Source organism: Podarcis filfolensis (assembly GCF_964270895.1).
Source record: "Podarcis filfolensis genome assembly, chromosome: 14".
NCBI classification, from domain to species: domain Eukaryota; kingdom Metazoa; phylum Chordata; class Lepidosauria; order Squamata; family Lacertidae; genus Podarcis; species Podarcis filfolensis.
The window spans coordinates 6830619-6846987 of record NC_139616.1 but is presented as its reverse complement, the minus strand read 5'-3'; the positions used below and the strand labels follow the sequence as shown (position 1 = coordinate 6846987).

The window sequence follows — 16369 nt, the reverse complement described above, 5'->3', positions numbered from 1 at the left end:
CCACTGTTTCTTTGTTCTTCCTTTTGCTACGAACATACCCATAAAAGCCCTTTTTGTTGCTTTTAACCTCTCTAGCAAGCCAGAGTTCATTCTGTGCTTTAGCTTTTCTGACTTTGTGTCTACACGTGCTGGCTATTTGTTTGAATTCCTCTTTGGTGGTTTCCCCCCTTTTCCATTTTTTGTACACATCCTTTTTTAATCTTAACTCAGTTAAAAGTTCTTTAGATAGCCACCCTGGCTTCTTTAGGCACCTTCCATGTTTCCGTCTCATTGGTTGTGCTTTTACTATCTCCTGAAGTTGTGCTTTTACTATCTCCCTCTTAACAAACTCCCAGCCATCATGAACTCCCTTTCCTTTTAGTATTACTGTCCATGGGATCCCTGCTCCTACCCACCTAGCAGTTCGAAAGCACGTCAAAGTGCAAGTAGATAAATAGGTACCGCTCCGGCGGGAAGGTAAACGGTGTTTCTGTGCGCTGCTCTGGTTTGCCAGAAGCGGCTTAGTCATGCTGGCCACATGACCCGGAAGCTGTATGCCGGCTCCCTCAGCCAGTAAAGTGAGATGAACACTGCAACCCCAGAGTCGGTCATGACTGGACCTAATGGTCGGGGGTCCCTTTAACTTTACCTTTACCCTTGGACTGGTCCAGAGAATCCAGCTGGTGATTATTATAAAGGTAAAGGGACCCCTGACAGTTAAGTCCAGTCGCAAACAACTCTGGGGTTGCTTTCAATCTGCTAGGTTGGCACGAGCAGGGACTGAGCAACGGGAGCTCACCCCGTCGTGGGGATTCGAACCAGCAGCCTTCTGATCGGCAAGTCCTAGGCTTTGTGGTTTAACATAAAGCACATTGCAATAGTTGAGTCTTCATGACTTGTTATGAAAAAGCTGTTTCCTGATTTGCAACATATCCCCATGTGAGCCTCATGCACTGCCCACTGGACTCGGAGATGGCTACTTAGCTTGGATAAACAAAGAACAGCAAAACAGGGTATTCCATACCAGCACCACAAATTAAGACCTTGCTTCCCAGAGTCACTCCGGCTCTTCGGCAGGCATGGATTCCCACAGAAAGAGGTTCAATGAGGGCACCTTCCTCATAGGTCACATTGTCTGGAAGTCTGCAGCAAGACAAGACAGAGAAACATGTCACACACAAAAATCAGAATGTTCATGGAAGAAAGTTATGATCTACCGCAGTGGTTCGCAATTGGTTGTCCGTGGACCCCAGGGGGTCTGCATAACCCACCCAGGGGGTCCGCGGCACATACCTGTAAAGTGTCTTAAGCATCCCATGGCAGGGAAGGGCAGGAGCCTGATGTCGGGATTGTGGCCCCTAGATCTGGGGGAAGGGCTGCTCAGCTCAGTCACCTTTGGTAGATGGGGGCTGCTGTCTCTCCTGCCATGGCTGCAGCCCCTCCTGCAGTGGCCTTGGGGCCACCTGGGAAAAGTGAGCGGGTGGGTCGCTCCCAGAAGGGACCTTTCATACTGGCACACAGCTTGGCTTTTCAAAAACAGGCAGTCAGCAGTGCTTGGCCAACTGGGAACCACTGATCTACTGAATCAGAAACACCAGTAGAGAGGCAGATTCCAGAATAACAAATATCCTCCCAAGTCCATTTAGACCCAGTCAAAGTTCCCACCTCTGCTTTGAAATGTCATCCTACACTAACTTGGATTTGGACTATTAACCTTAGAACTGCTGAAGCACAGCTGTTAAGTGTCTAAAGAAAGAGCAAAATTCCTTACTGCAAATTTTGACAAACACATTGCTTGTGACCTCCCAAGTTGACCAGTGGGCCTTGAAATTCACAAGTTAGTCTACTCATCTAAGGAGGGCAGAGTTGTTGGGGTTTTCTTGGTCCCTTCAACACTGGCTTTTGTTTTTCTGAGGAAGGATGTGAGAAGCCATTGGGCAAGGACCCATTATCCTCCCATTCATTACCAGCTGTTAGAGGCTCTGGGAACTGCCGCTCTGAGAGGGGCACAGGGGTCTCCTAATGGTTTTCAGCACCCTTAAGAAACTTCTTTGGGGGGAAGCCATGACTGTTTAAAGTAGCACGATACTGCTTTAAATGTATAGTACAGAAGGGGCCTGAGTAAGATTAGCATAGTACCATATTTTGGGATTCCTTTACTCTAGAACTCATGATAAATATTTAGAAGACATAACTGAACTAATACAAAAATGTGTATCTATGATTGAAGACCCTTGGCAAAGAAAGGGGAACAGAAAGCCACCCCCCCAAAAAAAGTCCATTCGTGAGAACACTGTATTTTCAGCATTTATATAAATGGGATTCTCTGCATAACCCCAAAACACACAGTGCCCACCATAATTAGTAATGGCGTACAATGGTCTTGTTGAGTTGCTTCAAGTCTACTGTGCAACATTTAAAAGAATGATCTGTCAGATATCAACGAGAGGGGCCGTAAAAGCTGATAGGGATTCTTAAATATCACCTGAATTAGAACTAAAAACAAGAAACCACCTGCAAAAATCACACTCAACTTTCCCTATTCACTTGTTCGTTAAGATACGGTTTCCCATTTTATTTGTCACCCCAGTCATGGTATTGTATAGTCTAGATATACAAGATCAAGACTTCCAGACCAGAAGACTTCTGGACTTCAAGATCAACAATAACAATTTGCGCAAAACCACACTCAGTGGAGAAAATCCCTTTGGCTAGCATGTGTTCCCATGACAGGTATTTGCAACTAACTTGTAGCAAAAGTTTGCATCGTGCTTGTAATAGCGGCACAGGTTCCCATCATCAGGAGGAGTTGCACAGAAGAAGATGCTTGGAGACAGGTTGTATCGGCCAGTTTTGCAGAATTCATCTGTTTCTCGGGGAACTCCAGGCTCAATAGCCACTCGGTCACCTGGGACACATCAAGGATGCAACAAGATAAGAGACTGGACTAATTGTCATGTAAAGAGGTGACCTGAGTCTTGGGATCAGAGATCAGACTGCAACGGCCTTGGTCCAGTATATCTGAAGGAGCGTCTCCACCCCCATCGTTCTACCCGGACACTGAGGTCCAGCGCCAAGGGCCTTCTGTCGGTTCCCTCACTGTGGGAAGCCAAGTTACAGGGAGCCAGGCAGAGAGCCTTCTCGGTAGTGGCGCCCTCCCTGTGGAATGCCCTCCCACCAGATGTCAAAGAGAACAACAACTACCAGACTTTTAGAAGACATCTGAAGGCAGCCCTGTTTAGGGAAGCTTTTAATGTTTGATGTATTATGGTATTTCAATATTTTTTTGGAAGCCGCCCAGAGTGGCTGGGGAAGCCCAGCGGGCGGGGTATAACTAATAAATAATAATAATAATAATAATAATAATAATAATAATAATAATTACTATAGCACAAAATATATCAAAACATACTAGGAAATCACATTTTCAGACAATGCAGCTTAACATCCTAGCATCCGTAGGTGAACTCCAAGCCATTTTCACACATATTATCTCAGTAAAACTTCCAATAGCCCCTGTGCCAGGACCATTACAGTGGTACCTCTGGTTATGAATTTAATTCATTCCAGAGGTCCGTTCTTAAGCTGAAACAGTTCTTATCCTGAGGCGCGCTTTAGCTAATGGGGCCTCCCGCTGCGAGCACACCTCTGACGCATGATTTCCATTCACATCCTGGGGCAAAGTTCACAACCAGGAGCAGCTACTTCCGGGTTAGCGGAGCTCGTAACCTGAAGCATTCGTAACCAGAAGTGTTCGAAACCAGAGGTACCACTGTACCTTTATATTTCAGGTGATGTGGCTTAGATAATAATCGAATGCTTAAGGTCACCTAGTGAGTACATGGTACAAGTCAGTGAGATTTTAAGTGAGCACAGGGATGGGGAACCGATCACCCTCCAGATGTTGTTGGACTCCAACTTGCATTGGTGAACGTGGCCAATGGTCAAGGTAGATGAGAGTTGTAGTTCATCAACATCTGGAGGGCTATATGTTCTCCGTTGTAATATTAAAACATTCAAAGCAGGTTTCCATTAGTTCCAAACTCAGGAGGCGGATGTCTGACAAAGAGTTTCCTTTGAGGATTTCTGACATTTCATCCAAACACAAAAGTTTAGGATCAGAACTTTCCTTCTCCTAAATGGGCTACCTTCCCAGGTTGACAAGCCTCACCTGCCCCTTAATTCCCTCTACAGCATGTGCAGAAACCGCCTTCTTGACCGTTGGACCCACTATTGGCCTCATCTGCTCAATCTGACATAGCCTGTTTTCACATGCAGGGGAAGTCCCTAACTCGCTGAAGGTCTGAGACCCGTCAACTACCCTCACATGGTTCAACTGGCCAATCAAAGCCGTTTCCTGGGTGTGGCCGCCGTTGCATGCTGACAGCTTCCAGGAGAGAGCTGAGTGCAGGGTGGGGACCAAAGGTGGACAAACGACCCCAGGAGGAGTATGACGTCCCCCACCAGAGGTCCTACCTCTCCCCTAACACCACATACACCCCACAAAAGACACTAATAGATCCTAGAGATCTCACCAGCCATCAAAAGGAGGTATGTAATCACCATGGTCACTTTGATCTGTGGATGAAGGTCTGTTTATGGTGCCACAAGCACCACAATGCATGCTGGGATTTGGTCATGTGCTTGTAGCGCTGTGGCACCATTCCTCTGGAATTCTTCTCCATTAGAAGTGAAGGCCCAACATAGTTGTGCTTTCATAGTCGTGCGTTCCATTTTTTTTTCTATCTCTCTAGTCTTCCTAAATTCACCGGTTTTATTTCTGAAGTTTTAAATGCTTGTTGCTTTTTATGTCTTAATACTGTTTTTTATTTTATGGAATATGTTTTATATTCTGTCCTCCACCTTTTATGCTTTTTTATTGTTTGGCTGTACTGTACTGTACTTTGTATTCTTGTACAACACGGTCTGGTGGAATTGCTTTTTACATGAGACTATAAGGTGCTTTGTGGAGGAAGTGGGGTATACATGTTTAAATAAAATAAAAATGAATGAATAAATGAAGGGCCCTGCTCACCTTTCTTTAATTTAGTCACTGCGGACCCCACTTTGACAACTGTTCCTGAAGCCTCGTGGCCCAGCACTATGGGATTCTTCACAACAAAATCCCCAATTCGTCCGTGTGTCCAATAATGGACATCAGAGCCGCAAATCCCTACAGAATGCATCTTCAAAAGCACCTCTGTGAGAGAAGAGACAAATCAGAGAGTGAAATCTCCTCAGGGAAAATCTCTTATCTGCAATGCAAATACACCAATATCAAGAAAACAGTGGACGGCTTGGAAAGCACTTTGCTTTTCAATATTTGTGTTTCTAGTTATTTTCTAAGTGGAAATGTCTGGAATATTGACATTTCTTTTCTGGTTTCTTGACAGAAGGCTCCTAGAATGTTTCAAAGATGTAATATCTAGTGCAGGCAGGTTTGAGTCATGGCCAGTTGAGTTTGACAGCCGTTGCCTAGATTACCTGTTTTCCATCTCACATTACCTGCCAATTCATGTATGCCCATCAATCTACCTGCTTGCTATTTTGTATCTGTTACGAGTGGTAAAGGGTTACCATTTTCTGGAGGAAAGACTTATTTCTTCAGAAGTGCTGAGTTGTCCAATGAGCAGAATGCAAAATTCACCAGGCACCAGGCACATTTTAAGTGGCTATTGGTCACGTGTGACCAAATGAAGATGACTGGACACCAGGATGGTGCCTGACATTCTCCATGTCTGCTGCATGCCTGGGGATCCTTGGATTTTGCCTATTTTCATACAGTAACAACACATCCTTTGGAATTCTATCAGTGATATTTTATCTGCACAATCAGAACGAATTTCAGGAACCAAAGAATAGAATATCATTTATTACGGCCATAGGCCCATACAGGTAAAAACAACACATAAATAACAGCTTGTGCCGTAAGGAGAAAAAAAGCAATCGCTAAAACACTACTATAACAATAAAATACTATAAAATGGAAAGGCATACTGCGCCTTAATTAGTTTGTAGAGCTCCTTGGCGTCGCTTTTGGGAAAGGACAGCAACTAGGAACCTAGCCACCTTCAGGGTCGTGTGGGTATCCTTGTCCTGCAAGATTTGGGCAAGGTGGAATTTTGGTGGGGTACCCTCTAGTTTCTGTATGATTGATCCCAACAAATTTGCCCGTAGCACATTAAACAAGGGGCAAGTGAACATAATGTGCTGGAGCGACTCCGGCGTCACCTTATCACATTCACACACGGCGGGGGCTTGACCCTTTGAGAACCTATGTCTCAGGACATTGGAGGGAAAGACGTTAAACCTCGCTTTGGTGAAGGCCAGTCTATGTGCAACAGTCGAAAGGGAGGAGAGGTATGATGGAACGCAGTAAGTTAAAGTGATACCAATGTTCTGGGGCGAACAAACACCTCCCCCCAGCGTATAATTTCGCTGTAAATCGATGTCATCCAGTCTTTGGCGGATCAGTCTCTGAGCAGTGATTTGGTCTAGTTTTAGGGAATCTGAGGGAGAGATTCCATAACTCAGGAGTTTGGCATGAATTCTGCTAGTCCAAAGGCTAGAGAATTCATCTCGCCATAAGCATTGGGCAAGGTAATGGTTTGGTAATCTATGCCACAATGATAACCAGTAATTGAAGACTTGCTTCCACAGGCAAGTTTCTAGGGATGCGACCTTCAATTCTAGTCGCATGGCTGCGTTGCTTACGCACAGGGGGAGCATTAGGAGCCGACGTAGGAATTGGCTTTGCAGAGTCTCAAGGGGAGCAAGATCTGTCATCACGGCCCAGAGCGGGGCAGCATAAGCAAGCACGGCAACCACTTTTGCCTTGAACACCTTTAGGGCCGAGGGAACATGCAAAGCTCCGTCCGAAAAGAAGAATCGGAGGAGTGCATATGACAAGGTTTTGGCCTTATTAAGTAGGTGTTGAATGTGAGCTTTCCACCCCAAATTGTATTGAAAAATAACTCCTAGGTATTGAAATTTTAGGACTTGCTCTATTTTTGCCCCACCAAGCTTCCATTTGTATAATCTCCGGCTTCTGGAGAAGATCAGGATCTTGGACTTGGCATGGTTGATGGTTAATTGATTGAGTTGACAATACGTGGCAAAGATCTTCAGAGCTCTGGTTAGTCCAACACGTGTATAGGATAGAATTACCGCGTCGTCCGCATATAAAAGGAGTGGGCAGCGGTAATCCGCTAGTCTAGGCGCGTGTGTACTTGGAGATGAGTTGACTAGGGGTGCTCGCATGTCGCTGATGAATAGGTTGAATAGGCAGGGAGCCAATATACATCCTTGGCGCACTCCCTTGTTTATTGGTATCGAGTTTGTAAGGTCGCCCGCTGGAGTGAATCTCACTCTGGCAAGGGTACCTTCGTGGAGCTGGCTTATGAGCCATAAGAGTCTTCTATCAATGCCCTGTTTCGCAAGTTTCTCCCAAAGAATATTTCTAGGAACACTGTCAAAGGCTGCCTTTAGATCTAAGAAGGCAGCACAGAGGTAGCCCCGGGGGGGGGGAGGAGTACTTCCGTGCCAGATGATAAAGAACTATCGCATGATCGGTTGTAGAGCGTTTAGTTCTGAACCCTGCTTGTTCATGGCCAATCTGGTTAGTCTCATCTACCCATCGCAATAATTTAGTCATCAAAAAGCTGGCATAAATTTTCCCTATAATCGAAAGGAGGCTGATGTTACGGTAGTTTTCCGGCTCCGTTGGAGAACCTTTTTTATGAATTGGTACAATAATGGCCTCCTTCCATGTTTTGGGGATGAGACCGGGAGCGTTGATTGCATCGAAGGTTTTGGCCAAGATGCCGGCCCACCATTGTGGGTGTAGTTTGATGGCTTCAGCAGGGATCAGGTCGGGCCCAGGGGCTTTGCCCGGTTTCAGCTGAGCTATTAACTTGGCTATTTCATCAGGATCGGTGGGAGGCCAAATAGGTAGGTGGGTAAACAGGTGCATCAGATGGTCGGAGGGAGCATCTGCCTGTGAGAAGCATTTCTTCAGGAACCGTTCCCATGTCGGTGCAGAGATGACTGTCCTTGGGGAATTCCTCCCCCTTCTGTTAATCAAAGACCAGAATTCCCTGGATCTGTGTGGTTTTGAAGCAGTAATCAGAGCCTGCCAACGATTATGTTGCCACTCACGCTTGGCAATTATCTGCGTGCGTTTGTAAACTTGCTTGGCTTGTGCATAGCTAGCTGGCAGAGTAGATGCATCAGAGGTCTTGTATGCATTATATATAGCACGGAGGCGCTGTCTTGCTTGTTTGCACTGAGAATTATACCAGGGAGCACCGTGAGTATACTCGTTTCGATTTAAATTTTTGGGTGGTAACCTGAAGAAGGACGTAAGATCAGTCATATGATGGTAGAAGCGCTTCAATACTATGCTATGCTCGTCTGAGGCAGAGCCTATGTTGGGATAGGGCCCGAGGATTTCTTTTTGAAAGAATTCCAGGTACTTTTGAGCCTGTGTCTCCGACCATTTGATTCCTCTTACTTGGAAAGATTCGTTGGTTACCACCTGAGTCGCATGTCTATGAGCCTCCGGCTGCCAGTTCAGGGAAAGCTTAGCAACAAGGGGAAGGTGATCACTAAATTGTACATTCTCGATCTTAAAAGTGGAAATACACTTAAATAGATCCCTAGAGACCAACAGGTAATCGAGGACGCTGTTTGATTTAACGCTCAGGTGGGTGAAATCCCCTGGAATATCGGGGAGGCATGTGCCATTTAAGGGGACCAAATTCAAACGGATGGCCATTTGATAGAGGAGTACTCCAGCCTCGTTTGCTCTGTGGTCCTTAGAAGTTCTCTTCATGATGTGTTCCAGGTCATAATTATCAAGGTTTGGGGTAACCCACCATTTGGCTTTGGTCAACGAGTCCCAATTTGCTGCCGTACGGGCATTAAAATCACCACCAATTATGGCCGGGGTGTTAGGAAACTTAACATAGCATGAAAGCAAATGCTCTTCTAGCGAGCCCCATTTAGAGCCCAGTTCAAGGGAAGAACCCCCAGGTGGCAAGTAAACATTTGTAACTAGGAGCGAGATCTTTTCCCCCGCAATCAGCCCGGTAAGGGCGTAGGGAGGCAAGGCCTGTACTAGAGTAAATTTGGAATGTAGGTTGAGGGAGATGCCTATTATTAGGCCCCCTTTAGGGCGGCCTCCTTTCAGGGAGGGGCAGGCAGGGAGTTCTAGGAGCTCAAAGCCATTTAGCACAATTTTTTCTACTTCCCACGATTCTTGGAACAAAATGATATGAAACCGATTGATATACTCCAAGAATTCTGGCTCATGTTTTTTTCCCCTCCAGCCCGCAATGTTCCAGCTGAGGACTGATAGGGGGGAGTTCCTGTTGTGTTCAATTCGCTGTCATTTCGGGGAGAGAAGTGGGTCCTTTGGAGGCAGGGCAGACCCCACAAAAAAGTCAGTTATTTTACTTTGCATGGCAGGCACCTGCTGGAGGTACCTAATCTTGGAGTTGGTAGTGGGGTGTTCAGACTGGGACAACAGAGCGGGTCTCCCGCTGGCTAACCCAAGGGTGGCCACTTCATTAGGAGGCTCCACAGGATTTGCAGAGACTGCCCCACCGCGAGGTCTGAAGGTCGCCAGTGAAACCATTTGATTTATATGTCCGGCCGGGTCTTCAGTCAAATCCGGATCATTTTTTGATGTAGGTGGAACGCTCCCCTGACCTGATGCTAGCGAAGGTACTGGGGGTGCTCGACATACAGATACCGTTTGTATGTCGTGTCTGTGCCGCTCAGGAGAATATGAGGACTCCAATTCCGGCATTGATGGATTAGATGGTAAGGAATTGTTTTGGTGGAGGGGACTCTGAATTACACTCTTCAGCGGGGGACTCTTGGAGGGCGAGTCAAAATTTATCAGGAGTTGAGATGAAAGGCCAACTTGTGAGGCAAAACCTGGGTCTGCCAAGCGTTGATGGGCTTTGCCCACAGGTGGGGGAGGCATGGGTTTAGGAGCTGGACTGAGGTGTGGAAGTCTTCCTGCTTCCTTAGAACACGCCTCCGAAAAGCTGGCATGGTTATCCTGAGAAGTGGGCAGGACTTTTCCGTTCTTCTGGACATATATGAGCTGATGATTAAGTACTTCTAATCTATCAATTATTTCTTGTTGTTCCCTCGGTGGAAGGTTGCCAAAGGTGGCTAAAAGCTCTCTTTCCTCCGGCGGGGTCAGAGAATTACATGCGCCAGTGGATTCCTTTAGAGCTCGTGGGGACGTAGGGTAAGTCCAGTTTCGGTACGGATGGGTATCCTCCGGAAAAGGAGGCTCAATATCCCGAGATGCTCCCGACCTCTCCGACAGGGTCCGCTCCGTGCCGTAGTCGGCAAGTAGAAGGGGATGGATCATGCTATCCATAAAAACTCTTGTTGGGATGATATCGTACCTAGCCAAGAGTGATTTCTGCCTGATGATAGCTGAAGGGATCCTTGGAGAGTAAAACGCAAGCATCACTCTCTGTTGCCTGAGGTGCTGGTTCAAAGGTAATACTGCAATGAGATCGCATTGTGTGATTTCTATGTTTAGGAGGTTGCTTAGTTGCTTTTTAACCCCACCCAAGGTGAGCCACCTTGCTGACTCTACCCCGATATTTAGGCAGATTTTCTTAGGTTGCAGGGACAATGCTTGATGTTTCAGTGCAGTATTTGGTTTATATTTAGGGATCTCACTTCCTTTTTTGGTTGAGTGTAAGGTCCTCTGGCACTTCATTTCCCCCGTATCTACAGTTGGTTTAGACATTGACCCGAGGTTGTCAATTTTCTGTTCAAGGCTAGATAGCTGGGAGGATAGGACATCAATCTTCTTGAATATGCAATTAAGGGTTCTGACCACAAGATGGAGATGTTCATGTTGTTCTAGTCTAGCGCAGTCCTCGGCTCTGGCGTCCTGCACCACCCCCAGTGGGGGGCTCCCTCTTCCTCCGAGCTTGCCATCCGCAGTTTTAGTCTGGGGTAAAAATAATTCCTCTGGAGTTGACGTTGTTTCTGGAGACGTTAGAGGATAGAAACGGTTCTGAGTTTTCACCCTATAGCAGTGATCAGTGGGGATACTCCATTTGCCAGACACGGGGGGGTCGGTTTTTGATTGTTTAGTTCTTGGGGAGGGCGAAACCTCGTCACAATCCCTTCGGCGTTTGCCTTGGCCCATTGTTGTGAGTCTTTTAAAATAGCAGTGCTTAGAAGGTAATAAAAGTGGTAAAAATAGAAATACAGCCGGGTGTGGGCCGGCGCAAAGCCAGTGAGACAAAGGTTGCTTCCAAGACTGCCGGAGAACACAGTTATCTGCTCGTTAAAGCTAATTTACGATGCAGGCTTACAGTTATCAGTTATCAGTAATGTGAGCTCCTGGCATGGGCTCCAACACCCTGGTACAGTCTTCAGCAAGAGCTTGAAGGGCTGGGAGACGCAGCACAAAGTTTAGGGCGGATTCGAAGTGAACTCCGGCAAATGCGTCTTACCTCGTCGCCTCCTTGCTTCTGCCTCACCACTTTCTTTCAGTCTTGAGTGGTCGTGAGACTGTGGAGAGACCCGGCGAGCGAGTGACGGAGGGGCAGAGCAGCGTCAAGGTTGCTGCTGCTCTAGGCAAGTAATTAAAACCAATTGCTGAGCTCCTTTGCCGTGGGAGTCACAGGCTTTCAAGATTAATGGTGTCGTCTATTGTTCCTTATCTACAAGACGCTGACTCATCCGGCACTTTCTCTGCTCACAGCTCTACAATCTTCTGCTCTCAAGCTCCGGTTAAGGGAAACAGTTGTAATTAAGAAAAATAAAAGAAAAGAAAAATAAAATACTGGTCTAAAACGAGTTAAAACGAGATAAAATCAATTAAAACTCAGTTAAAATTTGTGGAGCTCTGGGGCTGACTGCTTAGCCTGCCGCCATCTTAACTTAATCCTCACCCCTCAGGAACCAAAAAGTCTCTGGTTTACCTCTTTCGGAGTGAAGTCTTGGACTAGGGGGAACGACTAACTTAGTCCTGCAAATCTCACTGCATTTCAGAGATGTACATGTTTTGCTGAATTACTTGTACATTGAACAGAAATTTCAGAATCAAATTTACTTGAGACGTTAATTGGAATTCACCTCTGGGCCATTATTTGGGTCCTGTGTGCACCTACAGTGAGCCAAATGCACTGGGCTTCAACGCTGGGAGGAGAAGTCCTTAATTTCCATACAACAATGGGTTAATGATTTGTACTCCCTACCTTGAGTTGAGCTGGCGGTGAATCAACATAAGCACAAAGGAGAGAAATATGAGAACATTTCACTAGCTTTTCTTGAGACTTTCGCATGCAGTCATAGGAAGCAACCCAGCATATCTGTATTACCAACTCAAAACACATGAATCCACATCTCTCCTTTCTATGCTGACTTTCTGGCTTTTCATTTGCCTGATACTTTGGCTGCATTGTTTGAGAACTGTAAGAAAACAGCTTCTATTAAATGCAGTAGCACTGCTGAGCAGAGGTGTGAGGAAGGGTAACAAAAGAGAGCAGAGGCAAAGAGCAAAGTCCATCTGCTGCAAGAGCTGCACTTGCTCATAATCGCCTAACGCTTATAGCGCACAGACCTCATTGGTTCACACCTGCGCAAGCCACTAGAGGCCTCTGTGCTGATGCATTTGGAGGAGTTTAGACTGGGTCTCCCTTTCATCATCCTCCATCTTAAAAATTAGGACCCACTTCACTCTAGACAGGTGTCAATCCTGTTTGTAGTCTGGCTACTTCCATCAACCATCTTGTTCAATTTGTTAGAATGTGGTGCTGATGACGCCAAGGTTGCAGGTTTGATCCCCGTATGGGACAGCTGCATTGCAAGGGGTTGAACTAGATGATTCTCAGGGTCTTTTCCAACTCTACAATTCTATGCATCTATGAATCTAATTTTCTGCCACTGACACTGCTCTTCTTGCCTTCCGCTGCCTGCTATGTCTTGCCTGTTTCTGCTTGGCTCTCAGCCAAATGATCCTTCACTCTTGAACCTCATATTAGTGAATAACCAAAAACAAGGCTTTCTCCGTTAACTCAAATCATTCTGAATAGGACCTTTGGCCTTTCATAAAACATTCCCTTGATTTGTGCGCTAAACACATGGACAGCCATAGCAAACATATATAAACATATATATAACTCAGGCCACTCATTCCACCCTCCCATGAGACAGTACAGAAATGGCAGCATCTAACTAACCCCTGCAGGGACGTGGGTGGTGCTGTGGGTTAAACCACAGAGCCTAGGACTTGCCGATCAGAAGGTCGGCAGTTCGAATCCCCACGACGGGGTGCGCTCCCATTGCTCGGTCCCAGCTCCTGCCAACCTAGCAGTTCGAAAGTACATCAAAGTGCAAGTAGATAAATAGGTACCGCTCCGGCGGGAAGGTAAATGGCGTTTCCATGCGCTGCTCTGGTTCACCAGAAGCGGCTTAGTCATGCTGGCCACATGACCCGGAAGCTGTACACTGGCTCCCTCGGCCAATAAAGCGAGATGAGCGTCGCAACCCCAGAGTCGGCCACGACTGGACCTAATGGTCAGGGGTCCCTTTACCTTTACTTTAACTAACCCCTGCGGCAGGTGAACCTTCATTCCAATGCACAAGCAGCAGAATATCTGAAATGGAGACATGTGAAAGATACAACAGCTCTTTCTACAAGGTGCTTTCTACGCCTAGCCAGAGGTGCCTACTGCAAGCTTCTGAGAGCTCCATCTTTCATGTGTCAATTTAGAGAAAGAAGAACTTACAAAATTGGCACTGGGGCGGGGGAGGGGAAGGGGACACATTTCCCCTGAATATTATGACTGTTTATGCCTTGAAGAGTTAATTAAGAACTGAAATGGTTACCATTATGCCTTTCACTGAACCAACTGTATTGCTAAGGCAATAAATTAGCCGTCAGTGGAGGTTGAAGATTTAATCTGAATACTCAAGGAGCCCGACTTTATTTTGCACCAACATAGTGATGATTCATCTGACAAGAGGTATAAAATACGTTTTGTTAAAAAAAAATCACAAGCTGAATGACAGCTAGCCTAAACAGACCTACCGTTGGGACCTGGTTCAGGTACTGGCCGGTTTTCCTGCAAGGAAACAAAGGAGACAACATTCAGCTTTCTTGAAAACTTTCTGTTGCTTCCTCTAGGTCTAGGATTATATTGAAGACTGGTTCAGGTGGCCTACTATAGCAAATTTCTCACCATCCTAAAGGCCAACAGTGGTTGGCTTATCCTGGAAGAACACTATTCAGAGGTAGAAAAACGTCACTTTCGATCCTTCATTTGCATACAAACTATCCAATCACTGGACGTCACTTTCGATCCTTCATTTGCATAACTATCTACAGTATCCCCCTGCTGGCCCAGGGTGAGAACTTCAGTACATAACAGAAGTATTTGAGCCACTTGTGGGTCGAAATATGTGCAACTTCTTCCAATTGCTGTGAAGCTGAGTCTACAAGGACTGTGCTTGCCTGCAGCTTAGATGAATTGACTGGGTAGTGCTAATGAATCCAAAGGGGATGAACTTATTACATTGCTGGACATACGAGCACCAGCCTGAATCTAATCAGAATTAAATTCTACCAAGTTCAACTGATTTTTTTTTAAAAAAACTATTAAGTTAGGATTAATGGGTTCATTCGGATTGCAACCTTAATCTTCCTAGCCTGATGTAAGATTTTGCCTAGTTGCTTCCCAATAATTTTTACACAGGGAAATAAGATACGTCAATATATCAGAACGAAACCTATGAAAACTCCTCTTTCCACTAGGCAAAAAAATGGTAAAGTTCTTAACATAAGCAGAAAGTTTGTATGTTTCCTTCCAAGTCAATTCTGATTCTGCACCACTTTAATTCTGAGAAGAAATGTTCAAGAATTTAGCACTTTCAATGAAGACTCAAGTAGGATTGCCTTCTGCCCTCATTGCAACAAGCTTTTCGAACACTCTACATGCAATGTTCAAATTGAAAAGCTTCAGAGAAAGTACACTCACGGGGCAATCCTACGCATGTCAATTCAGAATTAAGCCCCAGTGAGTTCCATAGGACGAGATGGTTGGACAGTGTTCTCGAAGCTACCAACATGAGTTTGACCAAACTTTGGGAGGCAGTGGAAGACAGGAGTGCCTGGCATGCTCTGGTCCATGGGGTCGCGAAGAGTTGGACACAACTAAACAAGAGTTCCATAGGACTGCAAACTCAGTCTTCACCATTTGAAGAAAAGTGAGTAATAAGTAAAAGGAAAGTGTGACGAAATACCTAAAACTGCTGTAGGGATGGAGTGGAGCATGCAAGTAAGTCTTTAATGTTTAGCCAGTGAGCAAACATAATATTGGTTGTGGGTGAGGGATCCATGTCCAAGATGACAAAATCTCAACTGGTGGCTTCCAACTTAACAATTCTGCTGGCACAAGGACTTTTAGCTACATGATGGAATCTCCCTGCCTGCTCATCTCCCTTGTGCACCCTGTAAATCAGCTCTGGGTGGGGTGGGGGTGGGGGTTAAATGAACCTTTAGAACAGAATGAGGGGTCACATGGGGAGGGGAGAGGGGGAGGAAGCTCCACTGTACAGCTAAAAGTTCTTTTTGCTAGAGCAACCACCCAAATAGCTAATCATCTGATCTTAGCCTGCTCTTAAAAAAATGTGATCCTAGCATTAAGAAACCAGAAACATTTGCCCACACCAAGATGACGCCCTTACTGCAAATAGGTCACATCCAACCATAGTTGTTATGCATATGGCTTCTCCCAAAGAATCCTGAGGGGTAAACTAAAGTTCCCAGGATGCTTTGGGGGACAACATATGCTTTAAATGTATGGTGCTTAAACTCATCATTACCTATCTGTTGTGAGGAAAGCAACATTCCATAACTATGGAGAAAATGCTAATAGTTCACTATCAGCCTTGTGACTAAACTCCAGTGGTAAATCTTCCTTTCTTATCAGAATTCAAGACATCAGAGAGGTTAAGGTTGATTAAAATTCCACAGTAGCAGCCAAAGTTCTTGCAAGAAAAGCAGCACACAGGAAATGAGAAAAGAACAGTATAACAGCTTAGGATACTTCACAGCAGTGGCTTAAAACACAGCAAGGTCATTCCCCACCTGCTACGTTTCAAGCCACATTTCCACAGATCTGAACACATCAGAGAGGGGTCAGGGATGTATTTACCCAACGCGCATGACCTTTTTTGTTTCCCTGCCCCAGCAGCCCACCCACTCTCGGATTGCCCATTCATAATGCTGTCATATGTGCATGCATGCTCATTTGCGCATGTGCAATGACTTGTCTCAAATGTGCACACCATTATTAAACACAAAGTGAATGCAGCTTAAGTTTTCTAGTTGGACTGTAAA

At 45.6% G+C, this 16369-nt stretch overlaps 1 protein-coding gene across 3 annotated transcripts in view; it reads right to left on the bottom strand.

Moving 5' to 3' along the window:
* SORD (sorbitol dehydrogenase) overlaps window positions 1-16369 on the bottom strand; it is a 34454-nt gene that overhangs the window by 15857 nt on the left and 2228 nt on the right. For 2 of the 3 annotated variants that reach the window (XM_083586919.1, XM_083586921.1), the window contains exons 2-5: window positions 14060-14093; window positions 5015-5179; window positions 2728-2887; window positions 1004-1122 (exon numbers count right to left, since the gene is read on the bottom strand). In XM_083586919.1, the coding sequence (XP_083443045.1) occupies window positions 1004-1122; window positions 2728-2887; window positions 5015-5179; window positions 14060-14093 (478 nt within the window). Of the gene's footprint in view, window positions 1-1003; window positions 1123-2727; window positions 2888-5014; window positions 5180-12102; window positions 12236-14059; window positions 14094-16369 lie in introns of all 3 variants that reach the window. The other variant, XM_083586920.1, reaches the window with a different exon arrangement.